Genomic DNA, 11,834 nt, shown 5'->3' on the forward strand with positions numbered 1-11,834 from the left:
GTTAAAAGGAACCACCAGCTTTCATCTGTTCTCATGTTCTCAGCAAGGACCTTAAACGTTAGCTTTCTTACATGGCACATATTGCACTTTTACTTTCTTCTCCAACACTTTTGTTTTTGCATTATTTAAACCAAATTGAACATGTTTCATTATTTATTTGAGGCTAAATTGATTTTATTGATGTATAATATTAAGTTAAAATAAGTGTTCATTCAGTATTGTTGTAATTGTCATTATTACAAATAAATAAATACATTTTTTTTTTTAATTAAAAAAAAATGGTCAGATTAATCGGTATCGGCTTTTTTTGGTCCTCCAATAAGCGGTATCGGCGTTGAAAAATCATAATCGGTCAACCTCTAATAGAAATAGATGTTGTTGGGAGTTGGGAGACCTGGAGAGACCCGGTCAGTCAATTACTAATAATCTTAGTAAAGAATTCATCTTCAACACGCAATCTGTGGATTCTATTAAAGGAGATAGATTCGAATGGTATGTTAAACATCACCGCATATTTGAAAGATATATGGCACGTAGAAATCAGAAGAGGGTGGCCAGCAGAGATGGGTGGGATAGGCTGAGGGTTGTAATGTGGAATTGGAGACAAATGGGAGTAAAGTTGCTGGGCGGGGGACAGCATGATCGTCAAAGATACATTTTTTTCTAAACTTTTTAAGAAACGTTTAAGTTTGAATAACACTGAGGGGCAACGTTGTTACATCGAATGCCGTTTGCCTGAGGCTGATGCCGCGCACGTTTTGTACATGTGTACACATGCATATACACACACTTGCATTCAAACTCACACACGTGCACATACACACACACATTTAAATATGGGAGGGCAGGGTCTTGGATGGTTGAGGGGCAGCTCTTGGGGAACTGTGGATCTTGGAGGGCTGGTGGCCTGGCAGTTGGGAGCTTGGGGCGGTGGCTGATAGGTCGCTGGTTCGGATCCCCGTTTTTGACCTTGTGGGAGAGCTGTCGACATGCTCTTGAGCAGGATGTTGAAGCTGGTTGCTTCTGTGGGTCGCAATGGATGGGAGTCTGTTACATGACTGAAAGTAATGTAAATGTTGAGCTGTTTCTCTGCAAGGAGATAAGTTTTAATATTCAAATGTTTATTTTTGTAAATTATATAATAATACAAAATAAAACAAAATATGTTGTCTAGTGTCAAACTTTCTCTTGCAGGAAGTGAACAGAGATATATCCTTTATGTAATTAATTAATGCTTATATCGATCTGATGACATTCATAGTAACTCATCATCACATTCTTTAACATTCTGCATGCAATGCATAGGCCTAGTGATTATAATATAGCTCATCGCAATATAACACAGTCGGTGTGTTACATGAATAATCATGCGTAGTCTCTTGATAAGCCTTGTATTCTTCAATACAACAATTATATTTCCATGTTGAGTGCAAAAGCTAAAAGCTAGTCAGATGGATAACTACAACACTTGAATTTGGAATTTCAGTTTCTACATTTCCTGACACTCCATTGCTGGCAAGCACGGACCAGTATTGTATAGTAATCAGTAAAACAAGTATCCTAAAGTCTATAGACATAGCCATTCAGATTTTACATTATAATGTTGGCCTATACGCATAATCGTAGTCTACTTTGCAATATACTGCCATTTTATCAAATTATTCTTCTGTGATGAAAGTTTTCATCCATGCTTTATGGGCTCAGTATACCTATGACTGCCTAACTCATCACTAGGTATTTCATTCATTCTCATAAACAAAACGCTTTTCTACAAACAACTTTGACATGTTAGGTCAATCATTGCAGTCACAGTTCCATATTGTATAATGGTTATATTCTCCTCCCAGTAGCAAGTGGCAGGGTGGTCATCGACTGCAATATATACATTCTGATTTGTGGTTTTCAAATTACGGTTGCCCGCAGCCCATGAATGACAATTTCAGTTTGTGTGGTCATTCCAATACGTTTGTAAATGGTTCCAGGTGGTTTCGAATGTCTAATTATTCATTTTGTTAGACAGTTTATTCTCGAGTCTGAGTTTTACTACAGATTCTTCTCACCAGTATACCTTTGGGCAAATATCAGGTTTAGTCATTTGCAGGCCTTTGCCCTTCCTTACTAATAAACGGTTAATCTGTAGTGGGGAAAGTTATTTCAATTTATGCTCCGATGTGCTTCGTAAGTAAAAGGCCACAACAGCGGTTACCAACAGGTCTATCGTGATCTCCAAGCATTTCCGTAAAAAACAATAAACCCAAAGACATGATTTATAAACTAATAAAGCCTTGCTTTCCTATTTATTTATTTTTTTACATTTGTTTCGCACTGTTAAGCGTAGGTGCACTTGATTCAGCAGCCCTAGTGCCGGGAAGGAAAAGTAGGCTACAATTATGCATGTAGACCAAAATTATAATGTAATCAAGTGCCCTATGCCTACACACTTTAGAATACATGTACTTGTTGTTACTCATATTCTTCATCAAATGCCCTCAGACGAGGTTGTTTCACTCCATATGTTCTCTCGATGCGTTGTTATTCCTGGTTCCCGATGGTTTACAACTTCTCTTGGGCCTTTTGTTCCTTCCCGCAACATATGTTTGGCTCATCTGGTTTTCCATGCTTCTTGTAACCACCTTAACTCCCAAGCACTCTTATAGCTTGCACAATTGTTTTGTTAGTTCTATTTCTTTCTGAGAAAGAGATGTATAGTTCAAAATCTTGAATTTAAAGGGAGTACAGGTAATTTTAGATAGTTGGTACATAACCTTTAAACAATAGATCTTGTAAATTAGGAAAATATCATTTCTATGTGAAGGGTACAATTAATTTGTTAAACAGCTGTAAGTATGACCATTTGCCACAAGAGATGGTATACAAAGTGGTGTAGACATGTTATTTTTACCAGTTTAAAAACAGATCTAGGAAGTTTAACCTCAAATTGCTTCCAGCAATTTCCATGAGAAATTCTCATACAAAAATGAATTCCCCCAATTATCCATCAGAAGCAACTATATCCTCTTATCCATCCATCCATTCTTCGTAGTGCTGAGATTTTTTTCCCCTAAACTTTACATTTTCTAAATGGATGATTATGGTTAAACAGTTTCCAGTAGTGTACAACTTGTTGGTGAAAAGAAAGCTTAAAAGGCTTACAATTCTGAATAGTAAAGTCACAGCGCAAAGCAAAACCTAGACCTAATATATAACCTTAATTTAAAAGGTTGCATTCTGGACTGTCAACCTTAGCTTCAGTGTTCAAATACATATGGTGAGGACTGTATGCATCTTGTCAAGCTCTCTATTTGTGTATAAGACCGAGAGAATGTTGCTGGTAGGAAGTAAAACTGAAGCATGTCACTGCCTTGACTCACATTGTGCCTATTTGACATCTCTTTCTGTTGTCCATTGATGGTTTTCAATAACTCTTGTCGTGGTAATTTCCTGTATTACTAAGTGAAAGGAGAGTTTACAAACCACACACACAAGTCAGAGTTATACTTTAAACTTAATATTTTAATAATATGAGCTTCACCATAGCCCTGTGACTCTCAGATCAATTCAGTGTCTATAAATGAATTCTGAGTGTCAACGTAATGGCAACAGATCTTTTATAGCAAAGATCCACCCCTCTCACTTACATGACGAACCACAGATAATAGGAAAACAGCACAAAGGCCTTTTACTTGAGAGAGAGGAGTATCCCATAGCCAGATAGCATTAGCTATAAATTATTGTTCAGTTTGCTCTCTAAGACGAGGTTCTAATCTCGTTCTTGGTACTTCATATTACTAAAACATTACCTCATCCAATGGCATATATCAATTGTCAATTCTAGATACTCCCATCTCAAATACACCCCTCCTGTACAAACTCATATACTAAATCAAGATAAGGGCAACATCAGAGGGGACATACAATGGTTCTAGACATTACCATACTCCTCCCCCCAATGGAAAAAGGAGTGAGTGACTGGAGTACAGACATGGTGGGGCCCTTCACATGGTTTAACAGATATATTCATTATAAAGACAATGTTTAAACCTGACTTTACCCTTTCTGATATTCTGCCTATTACCAAACATGTAAAAGACAAGCCTGACCTCTCACCTCTCTGGGCCCCAAGTTACTTTTCCCTAGAGAAGAGAGGAAAATGCAACTGCCAACAGTATAGTCCAAAAGAAGACATTCTAATGACAAGTATAAAATAATTAAAACATATTTTTTATCTATGTTACCTAACTAATTCTGATTCAGCTACAACACTCTTCAAGGAACTATCAGTCTGCTGACAGACATGACCTCGCGCAAAGTTCGGAAACAATTGTTTGTGTACTTTTCCAATGTACCAGCCTCCTAGAGAGAGAAAAAGAGAGTGAGTGAGCCAAGAAGCAACAACAGGTTGAGTTATGAGTACAACTTAGCTATTTAGCGAATATTAAAATGTTACAAAATTTGCTTGAAAAAAAGCAAACCTGGCACAGTCGGGGCAGCATTGATGAAAGGTAGTTGAACCCCATTGGCTCCTGGCTATACCACATGCTGTCACTGGTGATGACCATCTTCTTAGGATGGAGGTAGAGGGCGGTGGCATCTGGCGGGATCTTGCTCAGATACTTCTCCAAGGAGGCGACTGGACAGAGTGGACTATCAGGGTTCTGAAACATGATTCCACAGCGATTCTGCCAGTTCTGCTCTTCTGCATCTTTGTGGTTCGGTCTTTCTTCTTTGGAAGTCAGCGTTGCATATTTTGCTCCGTTTTCATCGTACCTTATTACAAACGACTGTGGCGTTAGCCGTCTATTGCCCTCTTTTCCTCTGGGGCCAAAGTGTAACTGGATATCAAACCACACTTTGTTCACTAGTCCTCTGGGTGTGTAGGGGCTTAGCACAGTAGAGTTTTGAAGAATCTCAAGGTCTTGTGCTGTAATCACCTTAGGATGGGTAGTTTTGTCCCTGCCCTCTCGTCTGAGTTTCTTTAGTACCCCAAGAAATACATTATTAGAGGAGGTAAACTCACTGTCCTTCATCAAGCACCAGGATCTGCTAAGGGGAGGGAGGTTAATGAATCTGTTCACGCCAGCCCGGATTCCGATATAGCTTGGGATGCAATACTCCCCACCTTTACCCCTTCGAACAGAACAGTAAAAATCTCGCAAGAGGACATTCATTTCAGATTTCTCAATGGTTGAAAAATCCACTATCATCTGTTTCTCTGCCAGCCAGTCCTTAAAGCAGTTTATAGCCCACAAAGTTTGCTTGTTGGTTGCTTGTACAATGCTGCTCTTTTCTAATTGATCTAATACTTCAGTGTCTACCTCTGCATGTCTTGACACCATGGGCCTATCCGTATCCATGTTCAGCGACTCTTCTACAAACAGATCAAATGAATCAAATGTTATGTTTGCAAATTCATCCTTGGGATAACTGTGACAATGTTTTGTTAAGGCGTCAGCATGCTTCAGTTCGGCTGGCGGCTAGGCGAACCCGAACGAATGTGCTCGCCTACTCCCTTCAAATGAAAACGAGAACATGGCAATAGTACTGTTGGTCCATTTTGATACGCCGTAGCCAGTATACGCTTCCTCAAAACAGTCAGAATGGATCTAAATAACTCAAGAAATCTGTTATTAATTTAGACGTTTTTGTAGATGAGATCTTAGTTAGATGTAAAATTGCGAGACTAAGATGTTTGGTGCAGTATTTCTTAATGAAAAGATTTGCATCAAAACGAGTCATCTCTCGTTGAATGACAAAAAAAATAATAAAATAATAAAAAAATAATATACTTTATTGAAGGATCCTAATCACCGAAGGGGCGTAGACTTTAGTTCCGAACTTCAGCTTGCCTTAAGAAAAAAAATGGTGTACCCGAACAGCCGAAAAAACCCTCACCGAAGTCCAAAACGTCACAAAATGTTACCATGCACGAACTCTTCCGAACTGTTTTGGCTGGGAAGCATGTGGACGCCTTCACAAAGTTGCAGAATGTAAATAATTCACAATGATCACCTTTTAATAGTGAAAGTTATGAGGTAGCCATGAGGCAATTCCTTATTAAATCAATTACCTTTGTGTTTTTCTAGTTGATCTAATACTTCACTGTCTACCTCTGCATGTCTTGACACCGTGGGCCTATCCGTATCCATGTTCAGCCACTCTTCTACGAACAGAGCAAATAGTCTGTGTGTGCAAGAACTCAATTCACCCTTGGACTCCTAAACAACACATTTTTTTTTTTAACTTTGGCAAAGCGTCAAGTCTACAACATTTGGTGGCGGGGAGAGTGGGGTAAGTTGAGCCAAATGGATTGTATGAGCCACCCTTGCTTCTAGAAAACCATACCAAAATGTTTTATATTTTACCAAATATTTAGGAAGAGGTCATAATTTCATGGAGTCTGTCATACAGCACCCCCTGAAAAATCGGAATAAAAAATAAATAAAAAGGTTAAAAAAATGTGTGCACTGGCCCTTTACTAGTCATGTATTAGCAGATCGATATAGCAGTCTGTAGTGTGAGCAAAAAATGGTCTGCGCTAAACATACTGCATATTATTCTCACTATATTTGCTGGTGAGTGGAATTTCTAAACGGATGCTTCAGATTTATATCACCAATGATGTATCTGGTATATTTTGTCTGTGGTGATAGTTTTGAGAGTGAAAGTGATTAAGTAGCCGTGAGGTTATTGATTTAAATAAAAAAGATGACTCATTTAATATGCAAACTTTCTATACATGCCGATGGTAGAAATGATGAGCATGTGAATCTTGGGACCTGAATGACCAACCATTCAGGGGATAGAGGTGCTCAGCTGGCTCATTTTGGACCCCCCACTATAATGAAATACCCATAGCCCTGCAACTAATAAAGATAATAAGTTTGTCTTTAATATAATTTGAAAGCTTAAAAACACAGGATCGTAAAACGATTTAATATTTTTGTCTCAATGCTATATGATAGCAAATTATTGATACAATCCTTATTTCATGTTTTTCAGCTCCATTTATAGTATTAATGGAATAATCCACTCAAAAATGTTTTGTTGTTTTCTTCTTCATTAGTGCACTGTTGATCCAGTTCCAAATTGTTTTACATGTCAGCAATCAAGTTTTCAAGATATAGCACTTCAAGATGCAAAGTGTATTGTGCCACATCCTCATGATGTGGTTTGCAACATATGATGCATTTTGCATTATTGTGACAATGTGGCACAATACAAAAATGTAGATTGATTGTACAGAACCTTAAGCCTAAATAAGTGAATTGAAATATCAGTTATACCTGTTGTTTTGATTTTCTTTTGTGCTTGAATGGTTGCACCGTCTTCAGCAACGATTAGATCTCCATCTGTGTGATAAAATGGCAAACACGTGAGAACTGCAAATAAACTGCAATATACAATACGTTGCGACACAGATTATTCTATTTTTCAACATTTCATATTTTTTTTTTTTTTTTTAAAGGCCCAGACTACTCTGTGTCAGGGAAACCGGCTCCTAATGCTTACCTATCCACATTTTTCTTTTTGACCTTTGCATTTCTTGGTCCTGGTGCTCAGAAGAGTCAGATGTTTCATCAATTGGTATAGGGGTTCCCACTGGATTATTTTGCGTGGAGTGTTTGCCTGGCTGTATTGGTGTGGGGAATTTTGGCTGTATAGGTCTGGGGATTTTGGGTTGTATTGGTCTGGGGATTTTGGACTGTATTGGGGTGGGGGTTCCGTTCATGCAGATGGATGTGGGGATTCCATTCAGGCAGATGTATGTGGGGATTCCGTCTAGCTTGGTTGATGTGGAGGGTTTTCCTGGGTCTGTTGGTGTGGGGAGTCCGTCTAGCTCGGCTGGTGCAGGGGTCCCCACTGAATTCATTGGTGAAGGGGTTCCCACAGGATTGGTTGATGTGGAGTGTTTGCCTGGCTCTGTTAGTGTGGTGATTTTGTTCAGGCTGATGGATGTGGGGATTCTGTCTAGCATAGTTGGTGCAGGGGTTCCTGATGGATCAATTGCTGTAGGAGTTCCAACTAGATTGGTTGGTGTAGGGATTCCCACTGGATTGGTTGGTGTGGATGGTTTGCCTGGCTCTGTTGGTGTGGGGATTAGGTTCCGTCGTAAAGATATGGGGATTCCGTCTCGCTTGGTTGGTGCCAGGGTTCCCGCTGGATTGATTAGTGTGTTGTGTTTGCACGTCTCTGTTGGTGTGGGTATTATGTTCAGTCGGATGGATATGGGTATTCTGTGTAGCTCTGTTGGTGCAGGGGTTCCCACGGGATCGATTGTTGTAGGGGCTCCCTCTACCTCGGCTGGTGCAGGGGTCCCGTCTGGCTCTGAAGACACTGGGGAGCACTGGCATTGGGACTCGGTGCCGAGTGTGACTGCATTATAAAGAATGATAGTTATTCAAATATCTCTACAATGAGCATCAGAAGCTTTAATGTGGATGTCAAATAAAGAAACATGCGGTACACTACCTAGAAACCCAAAGCTCATCTTCAAGCTTAACTACAGTGAACTGGTTACAAATCTTAAAACAAAACAGAGAGCTGGAGAATAGTGACTATCCGTGATGGGTACATTAATGCCATAAAAATGGTTTCTCTTCCCAGGTTCCTTTGCATCATTCAACCAGTTAAAATAACACATTTGAACGCTCCGATTCCCATTTTTGTTATGCTATTTACATGTAAGACACTATGTCAAAGGGTAGATCCAAAATGTTGAAATCCTCCCAGTACAACATATTTTATTACCCGCTACAGTGCCCTCCCAACTCAACACACCTTGTCTCACAGTCTGTCTCCTTTTTCTCCAACTATACGGAGGCCTCTACTAGTCACCCCAAGGAGACCTAGGGTAGCTAAAGAGTTAAATATTTAGATCTCAGATGATATCTGGGGAGAAACCCTGTCTAGAATTCACTCATGTTCCACCAATGACAGATATCAATCGATACAAAGTAATGTATAGGCTTCATTACTCCAAAACCAAACTACATAGAATTTACCCCCAGGTCTCCCCACGGTGTGACAGATATTAAGCCTTAGAGGTTTCATGACTTTTGTGTGAACATTTTTTTATGCTATTCAAAAAGGTATATGAGAGGGCCATTGAATCTGACCCAGAACTTGCTTTGCTCAGTGGCTCAGAGACTGTTTTAAAATCATCCTATGAGGAACAACAGGCTCTGATGTTTGGTATGGTGGCTGTCCCCCAAAAATGATTAACAGAATGCAAGTCCCCCACCCGACCCCCTTACTTCCGCAGATAGCTATCAAAAATGATTAACACCATAAACATGGAAAATATTAGTTTTTACAGGCTAATTCCTCCAACAGAATAAAAGTAAATAGTTAAGTCTTTTGTCTGTAATGTCTTTTTCGTTTTGTGTCGGCTCCCAGTAAGGATAGCTGTTGCCATTGGCATCGGCTAATGGAGGATCCTAATAAATCAAATTATGATTTAGGGCCCATTTCTGGATAGAGACTGATTGTGACCACCGAATGCTGTTGTAGCTGTAATATTGATGTCACTTAAAGGAAAGATTCACCGATTTCTAACGTTATATCGTCACATTGCATCATATAATGCAAAATGTGTCATACTGGCTGTATGCTGGAATGGCGAATAGCTCAGATATACATGAAATGACCCCGGGGATTGATAAAATATCGCTCAAAGATGGACAAATACGATATAACTTTCAAAATGAGTGAATCTTTCCTTGATGCAATATTCCACTTTATGTCTAGCAGCTGAGTTTGAGTACAACATTGTAAAAGAAAACCCTTCTAAAATAAAAAAACTTACCATTCAGAAGACCTAAATAAATATTTCTCAGTGTTTCAATAGAGCCCGTTTCTTTTATGACTTGTGGGTGAGGGCAAAAGGAATCCATATCGATATGTTTTGTTCCATTTCTCCTTTTTCCAAGCAGGAGAAGGGGAACAAATCCCAGAGTATGTAATTTGTAGAGCTGAAATACAGAATCAGACATTCAGATTTAAAATAGTAGCTAGCCTATAATTTGAAAAATAGTATTGTTATGTTTAACATTGTTATATGAGGAGGGGGAACACTTACCAATACTTTAGTGGAAGTCAATATCTGAGAGCTATTATTATAATGGGTGCAATCATTGTGTTCCCATTCGTAATCATACTTCTTCAACGCTTGTAACATCTTCTCTTTTGGATGGTTAAAGAAACAACTGTTGCAGGTCTTACTAAACACAGTGGTTTGTGTCTGACACTGTATACACAGTGAGCCTGGCATTTCATCCCTTTTAAAATCTGATGAGAGAAATGACAAGCAGTTTAGTTATGCCAACTACCACAATTAGCTAGATGGCTAGCTATCTAGCTAACAAGACAGGTAAATACTGTAAAAGGCGACACATTTACTGGGCAGGGGGTTCTAACTTCAGTACAGGGAAACGTTAGCTAACTAGCTAGCTAGCAAATAAAACTACAAACTAGCGAATTTGCAAGCTATTTTGTAGCTGGGCAGAGCACTGACGTCCAACTGAACCAAGCGAAGTTACACATCACATAGGTCCTAGGATAGGATATGCTAATAAATGTCAATTGAAAAAGGTTCAAACAAACGAAAATTAAGCAAAGACTGCTAGCAGCCAGCAACATGGGGGTGTATTCAGCAGTCATAACTGAAGCAAAACAATTTGCAACGGGAAACGTTTTGCAACTAAACCTAGAGTTTCTATTGGACGAATTCAGGTAGGCCCCTCCCGTTTGGTTCCTAGTGAAAACACCCCATACTTCTGTAGCATAGCAACAACATATTTTTTTTAACAGGTCTAGGTCTAACAAACGCGCTCTCCGGTGGGCAGATTAATAAAGATACAAAAAATAATATTCGTTAATTTCAATTGTAATTTTTAAGCTAGTTTGTAAACGTTACATAGTAGTACACATACGACCGTGTAATATGATGAATATAGTCACAGGTAAATGGATGCCCGACACCATTTTCCTGTGACTATATTCTTAATATAGCACGACCTGTCTTAACGTTACTGCTCTTCTAAAACTGTTAAAACATGTAGAAAACACAACATAATAAATATGTCTTACCGTCTCGATATGAACATAGAGCTAATTACTAGCTCAGCGATCAGCGAGTTGACTTTGCCCCTCTACTGTTCTTGATTAAATAATTATAATTTTTCTAAACGTTTACTTCCTCCTGCTGCTGCTGGTAGTAATAAAAAAATAACTTCCGGTTTGTGCCTTCAAAATAAAAGCTCTTCTTTGAAACCAAGTTACAATTATATACTTTAAATAATGACCGCTGTCTGACATTTTTCAAATTCGTTTTTTTCATATTTTTTTGGCCATATTAACAAGCTACTGCTACAATCAATTTTTTTTTTTTTTTTTTCGTAGAATCCTTACCACTATTACACCTGGGTACTTATCGGCTCTTAACCAATCATGCTATTTCGTTAGTTTTTTTGCGTTGTTTGTAACTTGTTTTGCACATAATGTTGCCGCTACCGTTTCTTATGACTGAAAAGAGCTAGACATCAGAACTGAGATTACTCACCTCAGATGAGAGGAAGAGTTTTTCTTCAATGAGTCAGACGGGGCGAGATACTACAGACACCTGACCAGGCCAGATCTCCTTCATTCGCTGGAGAAGGAAACAGAGATTTCGCTGAAAAAGATCAGGGTGCCTTGTGAGGATCAGGCGACGAGTGGCAAATCTGCCTTTGCCTTCAGTCCTGCTAGCTAGCGTTCAATCGCTGGAAAATAAATGGGACGAACTGTAAGCACGTACAGTTGAAGTCGGAAGTTTACATACACTTAGGTTGGTGTCA

The 11,834-nt window shown here is 39.0% G+C and overlaps 1 protein-coding gene across 1 annotated transcript; it reads right to left on the minus strand.

The window, feature by feature from the left end:
* Nucleotides 1-3,492: 3,492 nt before the first annotated feature.
* LOC139424731 (uncharacterized protein KIAA1958-like) lies at nt 3,493-11,230 on the minus strand. Its single transcript, XM_071176838.1, has 8 exons — nt 11,089-11,230; nt 10,079-10,287; nt 9,806-9,971; nt 7,510-8,373; nt 7,284-7,349; nt 6,068-6,160; nt 4,473-5,368; nt 3,493-4,353 (listed from the first exon to the last, which is right to left on the minus strand). The coding sequence occupies exons 2-8, from the start codon at nt 10,268-10,270 to the stop codon at nt 4,267-4,269; spliced, it is 2,364 nt and encodes a 787-aa protein (XP_071032939.1). The 5' UTR covers nt 10,271-10,287; nt 11,089-11,230; the 3' UTR covers nt 3,493-4,266.
* Between the last annotated feature and the right edge of the window lie 604 nt (nt 11,231-11,834).

This window comes from Oncorhynchus clarkii, chromosome 13, assembly GCF_045791955.1.
Source record: "Oncorhynchus clarkii lewisi isolate Uvic-CL-2024 chromosome 13, UVic_Ocla_1.0, whole genome shotgun sequence".
Lineage (NCBI taxonomy): Eukaryota > Metazoa > Chordata > Actinopteri > Salmoniformes > Salmonidae > Oncorhynchus > Oncorhynchus clarkii.